The sequence below is a fragment of the Physeter macrocephalus genome, chromosome 5 (genome assembly GCF_002837175.3).
Source record: "Physeter macrocephalus isolate SW-GA chromosome 5, ASM283717v5, whole genome shotgun sequence".
In the NCBI taxonomy this organism is placed as follows: domain Eukaryota; kingdom Metazoa; phylum Chordata; class Mammalia; order Artiodactyla; family Physeteridae; genus Physeter; species Physeter macrocephalus.
Genome location: NC_041218.1, coordinates 38233884 through 38256983, shown reverse-complemented (window position 1 = coordinate 38256983; position 23100 = coordinate 38233884). Strand labels below are relative to the sequence as shown.

The window sequence follows — 23100 nt, the reverse complement described above, 5'->3', positions numbered from 1 at the left end:
GTGACAATAAATCACCACCCCACTCCAACCCTCACCATAAGGGATTGGTGGTGGCGCCTGCCAACTCCCCCTGGCAAAGTCAATACAATCAGTCACGTTTAGGTTGCATAGAGAAAAGGGCCAGTACTACAGAGAACCTGATTACTGCTGGGCCAGGACATAAATAGGAACTTGAAGCTGCCTTAAAGAAAAAACATGTCCTTCTGAAGCTTATAAACATTTGGGGTTCTCCTGGGCTATTGTCTTTGCTTTAGAAGCAGTAAAATGCAACCACTATGGAGGAGAAATGACAATTTCATGTAAAATTGCAATGTTTTATTTTCCTCATCTGTCAAATGAAGACTGTGGACTAGGTTCTGAGCTATAAAATATGAAAAAACCCCTCCAATGGCAGTCATTGCTAATCAATCACAGCCTGGATGATACCCCAGAAACTTATCAACATAACACTCCCAGCAGCCACAACTAACAAATCGGAATGTTCAAAGAGATGAAATAAATTTCCCATCCTATATATGACATTAAGTAAAAAGAAGAGAGATGAAATCACATGCACACAAAATCAAACTTGGGAAAATAAAACATATTTGTGTCAGACACTGTTAGTTGTTTCTCAAATATTTGACATCCCTAGCTAAATATGGGGATGTGACTGTGTTCTGGCCAATGAAATATAAGTGCAAGTATTGTGTGGTAGTTCCAGGAAGGCTCATTAAAATAGTTGAGTCAACTGAGAGAAATCTTTCTCCTTCTTACAGATGGAGAGTAAGGTCATGGCTAGGGTTCTTGCAGCTATGTTGTACTTTGAAGTATCCTTGATGATGGAGCCTTTTTTGCTTCTGACACCATGAAACCACAAACAAGCCCAGGACTTCCTGCCTCCGGGCTTGCATACTGTAAAAGAGAAATAATTTCCATCATGTCTAAGCTTCTATCATTTATTTATTTCATTGAATACAGCCAAATCTAATCTTAAGATTTAGCACATAAGGCAGCAATTATTCTTGCCATCTTACCTCCTTAATAAGGATGAAATAAAGATGACAAAGGATGAAAACTGACTGAATGCTTAGGTGCTTTGCAAACATTGTCTGTCAAGGAAAGGCATTTTACATGCATTTCTTATTTAACCTTACTAACAAACACGGTTAGAATTATTTCTCCATTTAATAGACTAAGAAACTGAAGCTCTGAAAGATTCAGCAGTAAGTCCAAGATCAGAGAGCTGGTGGAAGGAAGAGATGAAATTTAAATCTAGTTTTTTGGATCTATACCCATGGTCTTCTCATAATACTGTAATAACATCAAAATCATTAAGTGCAAATCACTGAACGAGATTATGTTGGACATAACAGAGGAAGTATCAATATAGGACACGGTGCCCACTCTGAAGAAACTTCAAATTGAGTGAGATATTAAAACAAAAGTGAGAGACAAAATCTGATGCCCAACAGTTAAATAAACTATAATAAAAATGTCCCATTAGAGGATGTCACTGACAAATAAATTCTAGAGATTTTGTTTGTTATATAAGCTAAGAGTTAGTGGTGACTTTAACTGCAGATATTCTCCTTGTGTGTCCTTCCTCCATCTCTGCCCTCCTCCTTCCAATCAACCTTCAACTGTGTTTTTGCTCTGGGCGTGATACCCTGCTTAACACTGATGCCACAGAGGGGTGCAGCATGAAACATCACTCTCAAGAAGCTCAACATAAAGCAAAGGAAATTCTCCACAGAAACGGAATTTATTCCAATGGAAATAATGAGCTGTAGATAATCTGAACAGATTGATGATGAAGGGGAAAACTGAAAGCGGTATTAAGAACTGCTTTCTCAAATCAGACACACGCCTGATGGATTTACTGATGATTTTTTCCACCATGTTTTTCAGATAATCTCAGGTCAAGAATAATCTGCAATTCTATGAAGAATACTCTAAGCTTGGGAAGCTACCCCCAGAGAGGTAGGAGCTTCCAAAAAGGAGTCAGCTATTTACCACAGTCACTCCTCCTTGGAACGTGGGGTAAGATGCAGCGGTAACTAGAGCAAAGCAAAGTTACACCGGGGATACTGGCTTCTTTGATTTGAGGTTTTAAAATAGCTCAGTGAGTATCTAGAGATTAGGTAAAACTTTATATAAATATTAAGAATACAAGGCTAGGGACTTCCCTGGTGGCTCAGTGGTTAAGAATCCGCCTGCCAATGCAGGGGACACAGGTTTGAGCCCTGGTTCGGGAAGATCCCACATGCTGCGGAGCTACTAAGCCCATGCGCCACAACTACCGAGCCTGCACTCTAGAGCCCGCGAGTCACAACTACCGAGCCCGCGTGTTGCAACTACTGAAGCCCATGTGCCTAGAGCCTGTGCTCTGCAACAAGAGAAGCCACTGCAACGAGAAGCCCACACACCTCAACGAAGAGTAGCCTCCGCTCACCACAACTAGAGAAAGCCCACGCACAGCAACGAAAACCCAACACAGCCAAAAAAAAAAAAAAAAAAAAAAATACAAGGCAGATGGGACCAGATTTGGGGAACCTAGATGCCAAGTAAATAACTGGACTTCAACCTACCATGTAACTAGACAAAAAACTCAAGTCATGGGTGATGCCATGATGGGCAAGATGACCAAATATCTCAGGATTATTAACAAGCTTCAGCACTTAGGGATGGCCTGGGGTGTGGGAGAGGTGGGGGATAAGTCTAGCATTTGGAGAACAAGGAAGAGATACTTTCAAGAGTCTGTGCATACAGTGATAGCAGGGCAGGGAGGGGAGCTAACATATTGGTGAGCACTAACTGGAAACCATTAGTCACAACAATGTCCTGAAACAGAACAGATAAATATGTATGACTTCTAACCATTCCACTAGACTAGGCAAAATACAAAGATTTCACTAGACTAGGCAAAGTACAAAGATTTGCAAAATAAAACTTAAAACTTCTTTGGCTTTACTTCCTAGTGCCTGGGCATTGAGGGCTCAGTAGGAACGTCAGGGCATTCTGAGATGGGTAAATTATCTCAGTTTTGTACTTGGGGCATGGTCACCTCAGCTCTCAATTCTCTTTACTTGCTCCAAATTAAACTGGGAACATCCTGTTCTTACAAAATCAAGCAAGTATGAAGAGTGTCATGGAAACCACAAAATTAGCAGTGAGGCTGTGAGCCAAGGATTCCTATACCTACCAATCGGTAGAGCTCAGTAATGCTGATGTCCTCTGGATCCACCATCGCATACTCTTTCCTAGGCACCAGGTCCAGTCCCAGTTGTCTAGAAAACAGATTGCAAACATTTGGCGGAAGAGTCACCTTGATAGAATATATTAAAAATAATTATCTTTACTGTATGACCCTAACATTCGATACATCACCCACCATGCTTCTCTCACCCATATTTTCTACCTTATATTAACCTCTCACCATGATTGGAGTAAGTAACTAGGCTGAACACTGGTCATAACTTGAGAAACAGAAGATGACAAAGGCAAGTAAATGGGGTCGGGTGGGAATGGGCTGGCACTCTTGGTGGAGCGCTCCTGCCACTGGGGGCCTTGGTACTCTATGGTGGGGAACCTTTAGTACCCTACAAGCTATTATCACAGAAACCCTTCCTCCTTGTACTGGGGTGGAAACTAGAGATAGACATAATTTTGTTCTAGAAAACAGAGTTGAGGAAAGGGAAGTGTAGCCTTTAGGATTTGACCTGGCACCAAAATACCTAGTTATATCCAGAGCTAACATATTAATAATGGGAATCGCTGGCAACACGTGCATGGTCCTTATTCATGGCAAGTTCTGGGGTCAGTCATTAGGAGAAACTCAGTAAAGGCAGTGGACAGAAATTAGGACAGCATAGGTCTACGCCTGGGGTAGCAAAAATGGCTTGATCTCTTATGTCAAGTTTCACTGTGACTGATACGTGAATTACTATGCTAAGAAATATTCTAAGGTTATATCCAGCCTCAGTGGGACCAAGTATGGTAACAGATTTGTGATGTCTTACCACGGACAGAGGAAAATGAGTATAATCTTGCCAGTTTCCCTCTAGTGACCTTGATAACATACTCCTCACCAGGCATCCACCTTACTACACTGATGTCAAGGCTGTATAATTCTACTCATCTCCTTAACCATCACAACTATCCCAAAGGCTTCATGATGTCTCTCTACCAGACTCCCCTCAATTATCCCACTCCGGGTCTCACACTTAATTCTCTGAGGATAATTTGCTCTACATCCCTTCCACATCATTACTCTCTCTAATACGGAAGCCTTCCTGCATGGCATTTCCAATTATACAACCACAGCTTTCTCACTTTTGTATTTTAAAAACATCCTAAAATTCTGTGACCTCCCCAAAACCTCATTAGAGGTTTCAAAAGTAAAAACCTCTTATTAATTCAGCACATACTTCAAGCCAGGTACTTCCCCAGCCACCCTCAGGGATTGTTGGTCTTAAGATTACGAGACTGTGGCCCTCTTGAGGTAGGACTTGGCTTTTAGATACTAAAACAGTTTCTCACTCTTCTTCAATTATGTTTTTCTTTGAGAAACTTAAAAATCATACTCCCATTCTCTAATTTTTGCTGAACTTTCAAAGCACAAACTCGGTAATTCATTTTCAAAATACCCATGTCTCCCTGTTAGTTTCTGAACTATGTCCTCCCAAAATTTGTATGTTGAAGCCCTAACCCCAATATGACTATATGTGAAAAGAGGGACTATAAGGTGATAATAGAGGTTAAGAGAGGTCATATGAGTGAGGCCCTAATCCAATAGGACTGGTGTCCTTAGAAGAAGAAGAGACTCCAGAGATTGTCCTTGTATGGACACAGTAAGAAGGCAGCCATCTGCAAGCCAGCAACAGAGTACTCACCAGAAACTGAATTTGCTGGTACCTTGCTCACGGACTAGTAGCCTCCAGAATTATGAGAAAATAAATGTCTGTTGTTTAAGCCACCCAGTCTGTGGTATTTTGTTGTGGCAGCCTGAGCAGACTAATAAATCCCCCTTGCTATACCTCATCAGGGTATTCTGATAGGGCCTGTTCGCCATTCTCCACCCCGTCCCAAGAGAGGACCACTACACTACAATGTAAGATATCAGAAGACACCAGATGAGTATTGCTGAGGAAAGATTATCTAGCAAAGGAAAGAGGATATAGGCATACCTTGTTTTTACTGCACTTTGCAGATATTACGTTTTTTTACAAGTTGAAGGTTTGTGGCAACCCTGTGTCAAGCATGCCTGTTGGTGCCATTTTTCCAATAGCATTTGTTCACTTCATGTCTCTGTGTCACATTTTGGTAACTCTCAAAATATTTTAAACTTTTTCATTATTACATTTGTTATGGGGATCTCTGATCAATGATCTTTGATGTCACTACCTTAATTGTTTTGACATTTTTTAGCAATAGAGTATTTTTAAATTAAGATATGTATGTTTTTAATACATATTGCCATTGTACTGTATGGTGTAAACATGACTTTTACATGCACTGGGGAATCAAAAAATTTTGTGACTTGCTTTATTGCAATATCTGCTTTATTGCAGTGGTCTGGAACCGAACCTGCAGTATCTCTGCAGTGTGCCCGCATACAACCATATGTGAATCATGGCACTTACCTCCTTCCCAGCGGCACGTTCCATGAGAAGCTGCCCTACCATACTTTCTTCTGGAAGGGGCAGGGGGCAGCTGAAATAGTTTAGTCATCTGACCATCTCCCCTTCCCGAGCCACACCTGACTGGCCCACAGGTAGGCACCTGACCAAAGGACAAATAATCCCTGGACTGGCCAGCAGCTCATGAGTGCCTGGTATAAAATGCTCAGTTTGAACATGAATAACGGATACTGGCTGCCAATGAGATTCCTTCTTTGAGAATTTGAACCTGGAAATTCACATAGCATCAACCATCTGAGAAACATGAAGGACAAGTGATCTACATCACTGCAGAATGACTGAGTTGAGACCAACTCCAGCAGCAGAGGTTCTGGAGTAGGTGTGGGATCCAGAACCTTCCTCAGCTTTGGGGCCCCAGGAGCTGGTGATCTGCAAGTCTTTTCCTCTCATAACGCTTGGATTATTCAATTTCTGCTGGCTTCCTAGAGTCCTAGCTGTGTGAAGAGACTTTTATATGTTTCTACTTTGTTCTGTTAATTCCTAGGTATATCCTTAGGACAACCCTCCCACTGTGTGAGGCTTCTGAGCTCACAGAAGAGGGTCAGGACACTGCTCTAAAAAACAAGAAGAAATGAGGCAAAGAGGAAAGGAACAGGATGGAAGGAGAGGACATAGGACATGGGAAGCCAGCAAGGGAAATGGGTGGGTGGGGGGTTAGTTTTATATTAACTCAGTCACTGAACTGCTCTGGGACATCAGGAAGAAAGAATGAATTGATTCTCCCTCCTGTATCATCATCACAGGAAAGTCAAAGGACAGCACAGGACTCTACGGAGAACCAAGACAGGTGCTATTATTTTAAGTGTGTTCGAGGCTTCCAGGCGAGAACACTTCTTCTGATGGCCCCTTTAGGGAACAAGATGGGTTATCTCCTGCTGCTGCTCCTCCTCCTCCTCCTCCTCCTCCTCCTCCTCCTCCTCCTCCTCCTCCTCCTCCTCCTCCTCCTCCTCCTCCTCCTCCTCCTCCTCCTCCTCCTCCTCCTCCTCCTCCTCCTCCTCCTCCTCCTCCTCCTCCTCCTCCTCCTCGCTCCCCCTCCTCCTCCTCCTCCTCCTCCTCCTCCTCCACCTCCTCCCAAGCTTCCTCCATCTAAAGGGCTTCTCTTCACCACTCTTCAACAGTTTGACATACAACTTGAGATTGAACACATCTTTCACTTATGTTCATCCTGAGATCTACATGCTGATAGACAATTTTGCAAAACAATTTAGTTTAATATGCAAGAGAATTATCTGAATTTGCTTTCCACTTTTGCTTTTCCATTCAGTAAGAAAACTATATTTAAAGGAATACAGTAAATGCACAATCTGTAAACTGTAAGTCATTTTAAATAAGTTGTCAAAGAAATTCAAAGAGAACAGAATGAGACCTCAGAAAATTCATGAATTTGAGGATGATCTAAATAAATTATATTGCTCACTTTCATGCATCAATGTTTTACCAACTTACCATAAATTAGCCAAAGAACTGCCCAAAGTACAAGCTAGAACTTACATGAGTCAAAATTGAGCCATGATTCAGTCATAATTAATGTTTTTCCCTCCTTTCCCTTCCTTCTGTCATCATCTTCCTTCCTAAAACTGAAAAAGTATCATCTTCTTGCCTGCTCTATATTTCTAAGGTATCTTTGATAAGCTAACTTCATCCAACTTTCTTCCTATTTACAAACTAGTCTTTTAAAGGAGGACCAGCACCACGACTAAGAGCCAATATAATTCGGAGAAAGCTCAAAGTTCTTTCAAAACAAACAAAAAAAACCACATGAAAGATGGGCAGCCTAAGTCGCGGTCAAACAGTCTTCAGATCTACCCCTCACAGTGCTACCCCATCTCACAGCGAGACCGGAGGCTCCATGCATGTGGCTGGCAAATCGTCTCTCTCAGGAAGTGCTATGTGCTTTGAATCATGTTTCCGTGGAGCGGAAAGGGGCCTTGGATCTCTTCTTCTAGTTCAACTTACTCCTTCGACAAGTGAGGAAGCTGAAGTCAAGGAGGGCTCTGGAATTTGCCTTCCATGGTAAAAGAGCAGAGTTCCTAGTGCAATGTCTTGCTGCATTCCAAACCTGCTCGTTTTTGATTCCCCAGAAGGAATAAATCTCCCTGAGATAAATGAATTAGGGCTGCTCTCCCGACTGTCGGGAAAAGGATGAATGGCACAGCTCACTCAACGAAATACCAGAAGGACTCTGGATGAGACAGAGGTTTAAAATGTGTTAGTGGGTCCATGTCTTCATACCTGTAGTATGTGATGTCTTGGCAGGAAACAAAACTGGCTTCTGATAAAGTGACTTGCTATGGTTAGAGGAAGCGCGCTCTCGTTTCAGATCGGTTTTTTCGGATTCAGTAAGAGGCAAATTTATCTGTGGTGCACATTTTACTGCCTTCTCCTTCTTCTGTCAGCTTTTCTTTTATTCTGTTGCCCTAAGATCCTTTGAAGGTCCAAATAGCAAGTGGGGATTTGCGGAGAGGAAAGGGAGGGAGGCTATGACCTTGTAGGATACCGAGGGACCATTTACCTTCCTTAAACTTAAGCCCATACAAGCCTAACATCATAGTCAAAGCTGGTTTATTCTAATTTCTCCCCCATATATTAACATTTATACTTAGCACAATATCAGCCTTCATCAGAGCTTTAAGTGATTAGATATACTATTTAAAGTGCTTGGCTGTTATTTTAGATTAGTCACTTACAGGTTTATTTAAAAGTAAATCTTGGTCAAGAACAGCTTTTTAACTGAGCTCTCCCAAGTAGCTCCTCAAAGAGACTGATATGTATACACAGGCAGAATCAGGGCAATAAGGAGAGCGCGCCCCCCTCCCACCCCGGGTACCTGTCCTAAGACTTTTAACAGAAGCTATTAGCATTAGTGTTTCCCTCCAGATTACACCAACGACCTACTACCACAATAAAGAAGAGGAATATATTTAGAAGGAAATTCACATGCCAAACCTAAAGCCTTGAAACAAGATGAATTTTTAGCAGACGCCGTATCTGATTGACCCCAGTGAATATTTTGTATTTCATGAGCACTTGCACACTGTCAGGGCACACAGGGCAGCAGAGAACCGACAATGTCCCGGGACCCATGCCAGCCCTAGAGGATGCGGTTCTCGACTCTACTAGTAAGAGTTTGCACTAAGCCCCCCAAAGGGAAAAGATGGGAAAGCCTCCTCTGGTGTCTTCCAGAGATATGACTGCATAGTGGCTCACACCTGTGTTGCAGTCACATCTGTCGTGTTCGGCCACCAGAGACCACCCCCTCAGTGGCCAGTACTCACTCGTTGCCCCAGTCCAGGCGGGCGGTGATGTGGCGCTTCACGTCCTTCATCCGATCATGGGTGAGATGCCCCACAAGCACCTGCCGCCGCAGATCCAGGATTTCATTCATGATGTGCCACAGTCGGTGGAAGAGATCGCCTTCATTTCTCTGGGAAATACGCAAATGCGGAAATTCAATGGTCAGTCACTGAGACATGGGGTGACCACAGAGGAAATGGGGGGCAGTCCTGCTTACCCTCTGTGTGCTGGCCACTCTGTGGACAGATTCTCCATTAACAGACAAACTCTCCCCTCGGGTCCTCAAATGCACTCACTGCTCTACGTGCTTTCATCCCATTTCACAATGCTGTTCTCCCGCCCAAGAATCCAACTTCACTTCTCAGACTCCCCAACACAGACATTGGGTCCCAGGGTCCTCACTAAACCTCCACACCCAAGCTTGGTCTCTGGCTTTACTTACTCTGTTTCCCTTTCCACCTCAAATCCTCTTTCTTCAGCTCCATCCAATTCTACTACCCTTCAAGGCTCCAACCGACTTCCACCTCCCTCAGGAAATCTTCCCCTTACAACTCTTGCTCACATTCTTTTTTCCCCTTCTCTGAAGTATGCCTGCATGTAATTAAAGCCAATTCAACAGAAAACACTGTTTTCCAATTATTTCTTTCATGTTGGTCATAATGCTTTACTGTGTTCCCATCAGAAGCTGGGTACACAGAGGGCTCTCACACTCGTTCATTGATGAATTTTCACTGCTATTATCTGGTCAGGATTTAGACTTTAAAAAAAATGTTTTATTTCTTACTTGTTAAACATTCATGTAAATTCAGGCTAATCTCCTGTGAAATTCATCAAGCGAGGAGGCTTAGTTGGAAAAAAGACAGGTTAAACTCCTGGCTTCAAATCTTGGTTTTGCCACTCACTAGTTTTATAGGCTTTGAGTATGGCTTTTGCCATCTGTGAAACAGGCACAGTACTAACTTCCTGTAAGGTTATTTTATGGATTAGAGATAACATTTGTGAAGAGACCCCGATAGTACACTGATTAAGAGCATAGACTTGAAAGACAAACTACCTCAATCTGCATTCTAATTTTGCCCTTCACTGACTGAAAAACCTTTGGCAGTGTATTAACCTCTTTGTGCTTCTTTTCTTATCTGTAGAATGGCTATCATAGTACCTATCTCATAGGCTTGCTATAAGGATTGATGACTTCATATATTAAAACTCTGAGAACAATGCTTGGCCCAGAATAAATATCATGTAAGTATCAGCTGCTACTAATGCTGTTATCATTATGGTTTTGATCCAGAATAAACCCTCTTATAAATATTGTGTCTTTTTCAAAATCTAAGTGTATGTCTCTTCCCCAGAGATATTTAGGGTACACCTTTTATAAGTATTTCATCTTCCATCAATCCTTCATCTTTCTTAAGCAGAAGCCATGCTTTTACTTTCTACAAAAATTATTAGTAGGCTATATGAATAGTGGTATGAAAGTATTGAGATTATCGTTCATCTAAAGTCCTCTACAGAGATAAGCTGCCAGAAATACCAAGTTCTGTGTGATGGGTAAAGACGGTCAGTCATAACATTCTTTTTCTTTTTTCTTTTTTTTTTGGTAAGAAGTAGTGATGGACCTTCTGCTTTATCAATGCTTGGTGACTAGAAAAGCATTTTCGTGTACCGTGCAGGTTAGACAATGTGCCAGATGACCAAGAAGCATTCTCCATGACACCATCCCTGATCTTCTGAGATATCAATAATCTTTTTTTTTTTTTTTTTTTTTTTTTGCGGTACACGGGCCTCTCACTGTTGTGGCCTCTACCGTTGCGGAGCACAGGCTCCGGACCCGCAGGCTCAGCGGCCATGGCTCACGGGCCCAGCGGCTCCGCGGCACGTGGGATCTTCCCGGACCGGGGCACGAACCCGTGTCCCCTGCATCGGCAGGCGGACTCTCAACCACTGCGCCACCGGGGAAGCCCGAGATATCAATAATCTTGCTCTCAACTCCTAGAGCACTCTCTTGAGCCTGTTCTTCTATAACCTCTCACTCTTTACTCACATTATACACTCCCATACAAGTCATTACAAAGGTGCTATAATGTTTTAAGTCACTGGTCAGTGTCTGTGTGCTTCACCTGGTATAAGCTCCTAACCACAATGGCCGAGACTGCACTACGTAGCCCCAGCAGCTGAAGAATGAAGGAAGGAATACCTTGATTTAGAGCTGTTAGTTTTGGTGGATCTTGAGAGGTGGGTTCTGTCTAGATCATATAAAAGAACAAGCAGGGAAGATCAAGAAAAACTTGAGGAGGATGGACCTAGAGATCATCATACTAAGTGAAGTAAGCCAGACAGAGAAAAACAAACATCATATGATTTCACTTACATGTGAAATCTAGAAAAAAATGTTGCAAATGAAGTTATTTACAAAACAGAAAGAGACTCACAGACACAGAGAACAAACTTACAATTATCAAAGGGGGAAAGTGGGAGGGATAAATTAGGAGTTTGGGGTTAACAGACACATACTACTATATATAAAACAGATAAACAAGGACCTACTGTATAGCACAGGGAGCTATATATTCAGTATCTTGTAATAACCTATAATGGAAAAGAATCTGAAAAAGAATATATATATATGTGTGTACACATACCTATACATATATATAACTGAATCACTATGCTGTTCACCTGAAACTAACACAACATTGTAAATCAACTATACTGCAATTAAAAATTAATTTAAAAAATTAATTTAAAAAATTAAAAAAAAAAAAACTTGAGGAACTCTGTGGTCAGAAAGAAAAGTTCACTTGAGTCAAAGAAATTACATAAGGAAAATATACGTCAAATCTCATGCAGCCGGGGAGAGAGTCAGCTCTGCTTAAAATGACTGTCACAGTGTGAAAGTCACTTGTCCTGCTCTTGGGGAAGGCGTTCTGCAGTTGTCCGGAAGAATGGGCTTGATTTCCTAATAATGTCACCTCCAGTTCTTAAGTCTAAGAGAACACTGAGCTGAGAAGAAGTCAGATCCTTTATAAAAGGAAAACAAGTTGGTCTGCTTTCCCTTTCAGGAAGGGGTGGCAGGAACAGTGACATACTGCAGCCCTGACCAGCAAACCCTCCCTACTAGTGCATGAAAACAGTACATGTCTGTTTTGACAGCTAGTCAGAAAATGATGCTTCTTTAAAAACTGGATTTTAAAAATTGGATAGTTATGAAGACTGTTCAGGAAGAGTGAAGAATGCTTTTGATTTTATGTCACATGAAAAAGGTAGGGTACAATATTAAACACTTAAAATAGAAAAATATCTAAACATTTTTACAATATATCAGAAAATTTCTGCAATATTTTTTGCAAAAAGTGAACTGTAAGTATTTTAGTGTTGTAGAGAATGGGTAAGTTTTGATTTGCCTCAAGATGAAAATAATATAATTTTTGGAGCAGCAGACCTCAGTTTATAGCCAGGCTTTCCCACTTAGCATGGGACCCTGGATAGATTATCTTTGATGAGCTTCGAGAATAAAAACTACCTGGCAGAGTCCCACAGAAGAGAGATGTGAAATACCCACCCAAAGGCCTACACAAAAGTACTTGGTAAAAGATGGCTGCTGTATTTCTCCTAAACGTTTTGTGGTTAGATTACTGATACTTTATTAAGTGATATTTTAAAGGACATTAATTAGGCCATTACCAATGTTATTAAAAAGAGCAGACAGCATTTCTCAAGCATCTGCCATGTGCTTTTTTATGCTAAATGTCCTACATATATTAAGTATATCTCATATACTACTTACAATTAACAAGATATTAGTAGCTCATCAAGCACCTTCCAGTGGAGAAGCTAGCCTTAAAACTGTTAGGAAAGACCACAGACAGTACCCCAATACACTCAAGCATGATGAACTTGAACCAAAACATTTAGCAAAAACGTTTACATCAGGAAAAGAGAAACCAAAAGGTCCAACAGAGTCAAGTCAGCCTCCTTCTCAAGGTCAAAAATCTGGTACTTCCAGGTTAAACTTTATATTTTTTCCTAATAGAACTGACTACCATTCCAGTATCCAAGGAAACTTTGAAAAAATTCTCTCTGTTTCCGTCACTTAGGACAGTAGGAGGTGAGAAGGTTACTCCTAGAGCTTACAACACATAGGTTTTCAAGCCAAGCAAGTATGTCCCCAAAATAGATGCTCGCAGCCTCAAAAGCAGGTAAAAATAGCTAGATAAGGAAGAATCAAGTGGAAATTCAACTCTGTTCCTCACCAGCAGCTACATAAAAGGAAAACTGCTGGCGCCTTAGCTCAGCCAATGGTTGACACTTACACTGTCATTATTTTTATAGTGGGTACTTAGGATGCAGTGATTTGAGAATTTCACATAGTTTCATTTTCCATGTTAGTGTCATGTACAATATCAAGTGAAATAATACTTGGGTTTTATATTCTTTCCAACACAAATCTTTTTTAATCTAAAAAGGAGATCTGCATTTCCTTTGTAGTCTCCCAGCACAGAGTCCTTGAGTTCAGTTATCTTGACAGTGTATTTACCTCACCCCAGCAAAGCCTAGACACTGTGTTTTAGTAGTGAGCCCTAACGCCACCAGCTCCAGGAGGGCATGGTCAGAGAAATCCAACATCAAAAGGGTTTTTATTAGTGACTTTTAAAGATTTTCTTGCCTCAATGAACTATCCTATTGCATTTTCTTTTTTTAAAATTAATTAATTAATTTTTGGCTGCACTGGGTCTTCATTGCTGCGCACAGGTTTTCTCTAGTTGTGACGAGCAGGGGCTGCTCTGCATTGCGGTGCGTGGCCTTCTCATTGCAGTGGCTTCTCTTGTTGCAGAGCATGGACTCCAGGCGTGCAGGCCTCAGTAGCTGTGGCTCGCAGGCTTAGTACTCGTGGCTCACGGACTCTAGAGCGCAGGCTCAGTAGTTGTGGCGCACGGGCTTACTTGCTCCTCGGCACATGGGATCTTCCCAGACCAGGGCTTGAACCCATGTTCCCCTGCATTGGCAGGTGGATTCTTAACCACGGCGCCACCAGGGAAGTCCCCCTATTGCATTTTCTATGTAGCAGAAAATAAAAACGGTCATTTTGTGCCCATGTCCCTCACTAATTTGCATTTTCTCTTTGACAGGCTATTTCAAATCATTTTGTCAGGATAAGTACACCTTTGTATTTTTTTTTTTTTTTTGTGGTATGCGGGCCTCCCTCTGCTGTGGCCTCGCCCGTTGCGGAGCACAGGCTCCGGACGCGCAGGCTCAGCGGCCATGGCTCACGGGCCCAGCCGCTCCGCGGCATGTGGGATCCTCCCAGACCGGGGCGCGAACCCGGTTCCCCTGCATCGGCAGGCGGACGCGCAACTGCTGCGCCACCAGGGAAGCCCCACCTTTGTATTTTGAGCACATTCTTTCAAATGATTAAGCTGTTCTATAAATTCCTTTGAAAATCAGAGAAGAAATAAATTCATCTTCCTGAAAATGTCACCCCCAATTCCCCATATACAGTGGTTCAGAGTGAGGGGAGGGTGCTAGATTTACATCTAAATCCCAGCTCAGACATTTTCCAACTACTTGGCCTCCAGCAAGTTCTTCACTCTCGGCCTCATTTTCCTCATTTGTAAACTCAGGATGATCATAGTCTTTTATTTCCTTGAGTGGTAGTAAGGATTAAATGAGATACTACATATAGAGTACTTCCCACAGGGTTTGCACCACAAAAGACTCAGTAAGCATAACATGTAAATAGGTATATATATATATATATATATATACCCAAAACACTGACCCCTTTTTTCCCCAAGAAACATTCCTCTCTCTTGTATATTTAGAATAGTCTCATTGATTCTGGCTAAGCAGCCTATCATTTTTATTATACTTGAATAATTTATGGAGAATTAGAACATAAAAAATACCACCAATATGAAAATTGTATTGAAAATAAGTTTAGTTCCCCCTGAAAATTAAATGTATTCAGAAAGCCTAACCCTGGTTCCATGTAAACCATTCTATTTGATTAGATGCCAGGAAAGTGATCTTTTACCTTTGTGCGGCTTGAACAGGAACTTGCAAAATCCATTCTAGATGGACACAGGATTAAAACAACACTGAGTCTTATTAAGCTCTCTATCCCCAATTCCTGGAGGAGTACTAGTGACTTACAGCATGCGCTCAAATGCTAGTTGACACTCCTGTTCAGATATTTCTTAAAACAATTCTCTATTGGAAACATGATGCCATTAAAAAGTTACGTACCACATACAGTTGTTTCCACATGGTTCCCCAGTCTCTTAATGTTGATGTCATTTCTGTGATAACAGAGTCTTCAGTGGGAAAAACCATTTCAAATTGTCTGTGAAATTGAACAACAACAACAAAGTGTGTATGCAAATGACATAGACAATAATCTTCTTTTAAACACTCTAAAAGACCAACCAGGAGAGGAAGCGGCAGAGTTATTTTTGGTTCTGCAGACAGTAACCAGGACCCGATTATGAACTTGTGTGAGGAATGTAAAGTGGGTTACGGCAGTACCATAACAGAACGACCAGCCACTTTATCCAGATCAAGTCTGAGCAGTGTGGTGGAGAAGCAACAATAGCAGAAGAGTTCTGCTCCAGCCACAGTTTGACCTCTAAAGAGCAACTCGTTTAACTTCTCCAAGTCCCAAAGTCCTTGTGTGTAACATGAGGTCACCAGGCTACATAAACTGTGAGATGGCTTTTGCCTTCCAAGCTCTATGACCATAGGACTCAAAGGGAGGGACAGGCTCATTCAACGATCAGGCTTTGATGGCTGCAAACATCTAAACTAACTCACCGTTATAAACAACTAGACACTGAGATACTGACTGAACACTCACTTGTTCTCATTAACACTTCATTTTCATGACTTGCCAACAAGACCATGAAAAATGATTACTACTATCAGTAATGCTGTCATGCATCACAGAACTTATTAAGGGTTTGACATCACAGATATTTGACTATCCACTGCAGAATGCTCCGCTCCATAATTAGGGTAATATATTTCTCCTATTTCTTTTCTAAACGTCAGAAACTATACTTGGAAAATATTCATACCAACATCTAGCAGGGTATGTATGGTGGTCCTAATATTAAGGAGATATAGAAGGAGATGGAGGGAAAAAACAGAAGATTGAATTGGTCTTCTGTATTCTATCTTTGACATACAATAACCTTTTTTTCTCGTCTCTAGTTTCTTTTTTCAAATTCTTCCAGTTTTTGTGCGGCTTAAGATGGGTAAGTGCCTGTTAATACTACAGCTTCTCAAAAGAATGCTAACCGACTGTACTGATGGGGATTATCTTCTTCAACTGAGTATTTTTTTCCAAGGACAATATCTAATAGGTAGACACTGAACCAGGTTACATGGATGATCAAGGGAAAATTACTTCTTAGCATGAGGTTAATAACTGCTCTGCATTCCTTTTTGACGTTATGTTCAAAGTACATATAATTTTTTTTGTAAAGTTTTCTTGACAGCAAGTATGGGAATTAAAATCTTGCCTTGATTTCTTCACCAACAGAGCCTCTTCTCCTCATTTCATACTGCTGCTAAAGTACTGACCCTGTGAATGTCTTACTCCTTTCTAGAGCTTAAACACTGCTGAAAATGTAAAGCTGGGTTGTAAAACTAGAAATGAAAGTAAACAGTAATATATGAACTGTGACATATATAGAACCTTTTATCAAGTCTACATAATATGACATTTTCAAATGGTAGTTCATTTATTTTGCTTTTGAAGCAGCTGTTGCAATTTAAAGGATGAATATCTGGAGACAGAGACTATAAAATGATAGAATGCAAGGTCAGGAGGGAACAGTGAATTTCCAGGAAAACTCAACAACCTACTTAACCTCTAAAAACTGAAATGACCTCAGCAGGAATTAAACAATAGAGAAGTAACCTCACAAACTATAACTTAAGGACCCCTGTCAGTCCTGCATTGCTCTGAAGACCCAGGAAAGAACATAAAGGCAATTCAGTCTGTGGGAAGTTGATTTGGGGTTTGTTCAACCAAAATGTAAATTTTTAAGAAGCACAGAATTGCCATTTTAGGTGAGGCAGCTGTTTCCTTTTAATTATACCAAAATCAACATTCAAACAGTCTGTCATAAGTAGTTGTCCCTGAAATTATATTTTGTTCAGTTATTCTGAGATGAACTTTGCAGCTATTTCATCCTGGTGGGCAATCAGGGTGCTAATCCCCTGAAAATAAGGCAGGTAACAACAAAATCCCAAAGAGGTTCCTTTCTGGGAAAGCAATCACCTGGCAGTATGTGTTCTTGAATGTTTTCAGGCTGAAGTTTTTCTTCCAGTTAATAGTCCTAGAACCTAAAGTCTCAATGAATTCCAACATTTTTTACTTTTTAAGAAAATAAATTTTGGTTCTACCCTGAAGTTCTCTTGCTGTATAATGCTTATCATGCCCTGTGTCAGGTGGAGAACCCACAACCAAGTCTTAAACTTACACGACCAAATTCTGAGAACCCTTTACCCATATTTAAACTTCCTCGGACTCAAGGGAGCCAGATACTCACCACTTACTGGCTGGGACAAAAATAAAAATAAAAAAATAAAAGAAGGTACTTGTTTCAATTAAAATTATGTCCCACCCCAATACAGTTTGAGAGAGAGGACTTTCACTGGGTGAAGTGATGCTTGACGTTTTTGCTAGCATCTTCTCTTTTCTCTTCCTTGGTCAGAGTGTAAGATGGGGGCTGGGTGGCCCTCTGCTCTGGAGAGTTGAGGGGATCAGGGCGGGGATTGGGGCAAAGGCAGCAAAGAACTCTGGCTGCAGGGGATCTGCTCAGGTGGACTCTTTAAGGGACACGGTAGAAACCCTGGGTTTCAACATTGCCTAAACCAGATCACTAGGGCAGAAAGGTCAGAACAAAGAGTAAGCATGTGTTTTCTGGAGTGTCCCTTTGTTTACTTGAAGGGAGCTGGATAGAGCCTGGTGGGAGAATTCCAAAAAGATTGATAACTCTGCTTGACTCATTTCTGGTGGATTATAACTGCACAACATTTCTGACGGAGACACATTTATTAAAAGAGTAATAGTGGTGGTAATTATTAGTATTAGAATTATGTTTTTAATCTACTGTTTTAAATAATTACTACTACTACTATCAAAATAATAATAATACTGCTTAAAGTAACTGACATATATAAGACATATAACATAAGGATCTCCTAGACGCTTTAAGTTTTATCCAATACTCAAAGTAGCTATACCATATACTCTCAGCCACCTGAAGAAATTATTTCACTGAGCTAAGATTTAATACTCTACCTTTATAGAGAGTGGATATAAGAATAACCCATTTGAATAGCCTCCATGGAACTTTTCTGATAAAAATAAAGTTTGAAGATATAATTTAATATGCTTTAAAATATGCTTTAATAATTTAATAAATTCCTATTTTTTTGCTATTTGATGAATAATGCAATTTTTATGGTACAACCTGTATTGTTTCTTTTGTCATAAAATGAAAATTATTCAGTGATCCAATGCATATTCCTTGTGACATTGGCAGCAAATATTTCGATTCACTTAAAATGAATAATCTGCTTATGTTAACCACTTAAATAAGCAAGTGCTACCCTTACATTCTGTGATATTTTATTTGAATAATCTTTTATCATAACAGCTGCTTTAAGTCCTTTTGGACAGAGACTGGAAAAAACTTTTTAAATATATGAGAAATCCTAAGTGATCAATGAGCTCAATCAAACAAATAGCATAGAAATGATGTTCTCGAAGCAGAATAGCGGCTTCGTGAAATGGTCACACAAGGATATGGTATTAACCCCAAATAGGAAAATAATGGCAGACGTGGCTGATTATAATTCAGTAGTGAATCTAGGAAATTCCTGGGGTTGAGACATGACTCAGCATTTGATGGGTGTGACTGCCATGCTTCCCTACACAGCAGGAAACCAAGAAAAACCAACTCCTTTTGCTTAAAGCAGAAACTAACACACCATTGTAAAGCAATTATACTCCAATAAAGATGTTAAAAAAAAAAAATTAGGCCGACTCAATGATTTCTGGACAATGAGAGACCGCCAGTGCCCTAGATCCTACTGTTGTACAACACACAGACGTGGTTCTTTAATTTTCTCCGCCAACTGCCTTAGTGTAATCTGTCTTTATCAAACAACACAGACGATGGCGTGATTTTCTATAGTTCATTTTTCAAGACAATTACTAAGTCTTCAAATTCCAAAATAAGTAATGGTTCTATGAAAAATACTTCAACTATTAATAAAATTCATTTCTTACCCTTTGTTCTTTACACAGGCATTTTTCAAGTGAACGTAGCTGGAAGGAAATATACCCTGGAAGAGAAAACATGCAGGTTATGGTTCTAGCTGTCTATTACAGCAGAGTTAGTTTTGTAAGTCATATGTATAAAATACAGCCACACAACCATAACAATACTAGGAAGAAGGAATCTCTAACACATTCTTTAGGATAAATCCATTGTAGTTTAGACCCATTCATTTTATTTTCTACTACTTACCAGTTTACAAATTTAGAGATACTTTAAAATAAATAATCAAAAAATTAAATCCCACTCAAAAGTATATTCTTTATAAAACAGAACATTTTTATATTTTCAAGAATTCTATATAGGAAGCATGTGGAATAAGAATTTTTTTTTAATACTGCAGTATTGAAAGAAGGGGGTTTTTGTTTGTTTTGGTTGTAGTTCTTTTTCTTCTCTCCAAAATACTCATGTGTCTATTTAAAAATATATACTAAAAAATACCACTATGAATCTGAAAACAATATGTGTATTACATGTTAGGGGAGCTCTTTGATGAAAACATAGCAGCAATTAATCACCAGGCTGCCATTCTGATGGAATAAAAATTAAACAAAAGAAGCCACGCTAGCTTAAAGCTTTTTATTGTAGGGAAAAGCTAGGGCAAGGAAATTATTCCTTTGTTCTAAATGAGAAATTGAAAAAAACAACATTAAAAAGAAGAGCATCAATTTTATTATCCATTAAACAACAATATTCTCTGAATGATTTTTTAGGTACAATTAAATGACAAATTCAATTAAATATTTAGGAAAACAAATGTCATTTGAATACATTATCACCATTGTGGATCCAAGGATAATATAAAATTTAACTAGCAAGTTCTGTGATATACAACAGTAGTAAATAGGTATATAGGTTAAAAAAAAATTTTTTTTTCCCTTTGGAATTTAAATTTACCTTAATATGGTAGGAATAACAAATAGAGTAATTATAGTAATTAACAAGAAAAAGTCAGAACTTGAGGTTCAAAGAGTAACAGAAGTAACAAACCATAACACATTTTTTTTCTCAAGCATGTACTAAATGAAAAATTAAATACTGAAGCTACATTTGCATGTGCCTGCAGATGTCCAAAAATAACTTTAAATGAGGGCTAAAGTATCAGGCTCTCCTTTAGAATGACCTAAAATAAATGAAATAAAGTAATAAACACAGTTGGATGATCCAGAAAAAAAAGGTATATTTAAGCAGAAAGGCAGACAAAAGAGTTTAGATTACTTATATTAGACTTTGGTAATGAGAAATGATACAATTTCTTATCTACAATCCTAGTAAAACCAGAATTAAACTGAAAAATGAACATGACATGTAAAAAAATATTAGAGAAATGTGGGTAGCATGGGTAGATTCGAACAAAGTATTAGAAAAATATAGATATTAGCGAGGATTAGTGTCAAAATCATAAACTACATAAATGAAAGGTAAAAGAAAAATCATATTACTTCCTATTATAATTCTGTAGGATTTATATAAATATATAAAGGGTAATGAGTCTTAGTTTTTGTCAGGAATGGTAAGAAAGATGGACTCTTTATATGATTTTCCCACATTTCAGCTCCTCAAATCCGAACGGACTCTTAACATACCCGACAATAAACCTGTTTCTCCACAACAACTTTTTCCAAATGATACCACAGAAAACTTAAAGATTAAATACCTCTATTCAGTGTTTCTTTTGGAATATATATATTTCCCCTGCCTGAATTTTACTTTCACTCTCTGTGAAACTAACACTTCAAAAAGATTTTTTAATATATAATAAGCCTATTAAGGTCTTCTCAGTATAAATTTCAAGAGCTACATAGGATCATCATTTGAATAGCATGTCTTAACTATAATCCAAGTTCAAAGGAATTTCCAAAATTATGAAAATCTGTATTGCCATTTAGTATTTCAACTAAGAGTCTCAACTATAATTTCAATTGTATAATGAAATAAAGTAAATTAACTATCTTTCTTAAAAATCCCACAATTATGGTTAAAAGCAATAATTTTTACCTTGATATTTGGGTTTTTTAAGGCAAATCCTCTGTACCAGCCTGTGGAGAAATAATCATGGTCATATTTCAATAAATCATTACAATACTTTGAAGAAATGATTAGAAATCAATCTGTCCTTTATTGATGGAATTTTACCCTACATATAAATATTCTAGGTATAAACATAGTGGGGGTTGGGATTAGGCTAGACTAACAGTCAAGTGACTACTAGTTTAAGTCTTCTGTTAATAAAATCATTTACAAATTGTATTGGAAACGTACATGAAAAATAGAAGGATGCATAACGGAAGTAAAGGCTTTGGAATCAGAGTATTGCGCTTAAATTCTGGCTTTGCTACTTATTAGCTGTTGAATCTTGGGCAAATTAATTGACCTCTCTGAGCTTAGTTTCACTTCATTTTATAAAATGCTACACTACATCCCAGGGAAATTCAAAAATCTACACAAGATTTAACATAGTTCCAAATTCTCTTTGCCTGACTACAAAGCCCAGACTCTACCATCAAAGAATAGTGCTCAGCCAGCAGTTCTGTAGTGAATTCACACACTTCTTCCGCCTACCATCTTGGGTTAGGATCAGTCTGATAGCCTAAGAAGAGTGAAGCCAAGTCTCATCCGCTAAGAGAACTAATGGCACTCTTTCATCCACACATAGTTTTTATTCTGTAGAATGCCTATTACTTAACCTCCAAGGAACTCTGAATCAATTTTACGGCACTATCCTTAATGGGGAACATATCTTTTTATAGTTTAAAACAATTACAGGGTGTGTGTGTGTGTGTATATATATATATATATATATATATATACACACACACACATATATATATACATGGTTAATATACAGCCCCCTGTAAAGGTATTATTTTCAATTTATTTTTTCTTCAACAATAGAAACCATTTTGCTTATTGGTAAGAAATTATTTTATCATGTAACAAATGTTCTATGGAATTGAATCCTTTTTTGATTAATTGAACTTTTAGAAAGAAGTATTTGAGATTTGCATTTAAATATTTTTGTTCCTCATAAGTTTTCTCAAAAGAATATATTGTAAAACATCATTCTGAAATCAATCTGGAGAGAACAGAATGAATTGAGAATTGGAATCTCTATAATATCAGGGTTTACTACATCCCTTAAAGACATCCATCCAAGAAATATAGCCATTCTTAAACAACTATTTTAACAGAAACCAAAACTTTCTGAGAATTGCAGATATGTCAGAGAGATGTCTCTGTCCAACTACATCATACAAAAAGGTTTTCAGGTTATAAACCACCTCCCATTAGTTGTGAAGCCCATTTTCACCAGTTCAAAACAGACTTTATATTTATCTGTAAAGAAAATAGAAACAAAATATATCTGGCAATGACAGAGAAAACCTTTTATTTTTATTAGTTACATTGGACAAAATAAATGTCCATGTATCACCACCATTTAATGACAGGCTCTAACTAAAAGTAATAGTCCTATTTGGGAGAACACAATTTTGCCAATAATGAACCTTGATATGATATAATCTTACCATATTATAAATTCCTAATAAGGACAACATATTAAGAGGAAAAACAGTTATTTTGGATATACTGATAGGACTTTACAATGTGGCCATTTTGATAAGAAAAAAAGAGTAGTCATTTCATCTGGGATCTTTTTTTTTTTTTTTTTTTTTTTTGCAGTACACGGGCCTCTCACTGTCGTGGCCTCTCCCGTTGCGGAGCACAGGCTCCGGACGCGCAGGCCCAGCGGCCATGGCTCACGGGCCCAGCCA

The 23100-nt window shown here is 39.1% G+C and overlaps 1 protein-coding gene across 4 annotated transcripts in view; it reads right to left on the bottom strand.

The window, feature by feature from the left end:
- The window catches only part of DOCK4 (dedicator of cytokinesis 4), a 499472-nt gene that overhangs the window by 259123 nt on the left and 217249 nt on the right, over nucleotides 1-23100 (bottom strand). Inside the window, exons 3-7 of one of the 4 annotated variants that reach the window (XM_024128243.3) lie at nucleotides 21326-21366; nucleotides 19279-19334; nucleotides 15222-15318; nucleotides 8957-9105; nucleotides 3185-3269 (exon numbers count right to left, since the gene is read on the bottom strand). In XM_024128243.3, coding sequence (XP_023984011.1) covers nucleotides 3185-3269; nucleotides 8957-9105; nucleotides 15222-15318; nucleotides 19279-19334; nucleotides 21326-21366 — 428 coding nt within the window. Of the gene's footprint in view, nucleotides 1-756; nucleotides 825-3184; nucleotides 3270-7913; nucleotides 8572-8956; nucleotides 9106-11172; nucleotides 11660-15221; nucleotides 15319-19278; nucleotides 19335-21325; nucleotides 21367-23100 lie in introns of those variants that run through there. The other 3 variants (XM_028489854.2, XM_028489855.2, XM_028489856.2) reach the window with 3 other exon arrangements.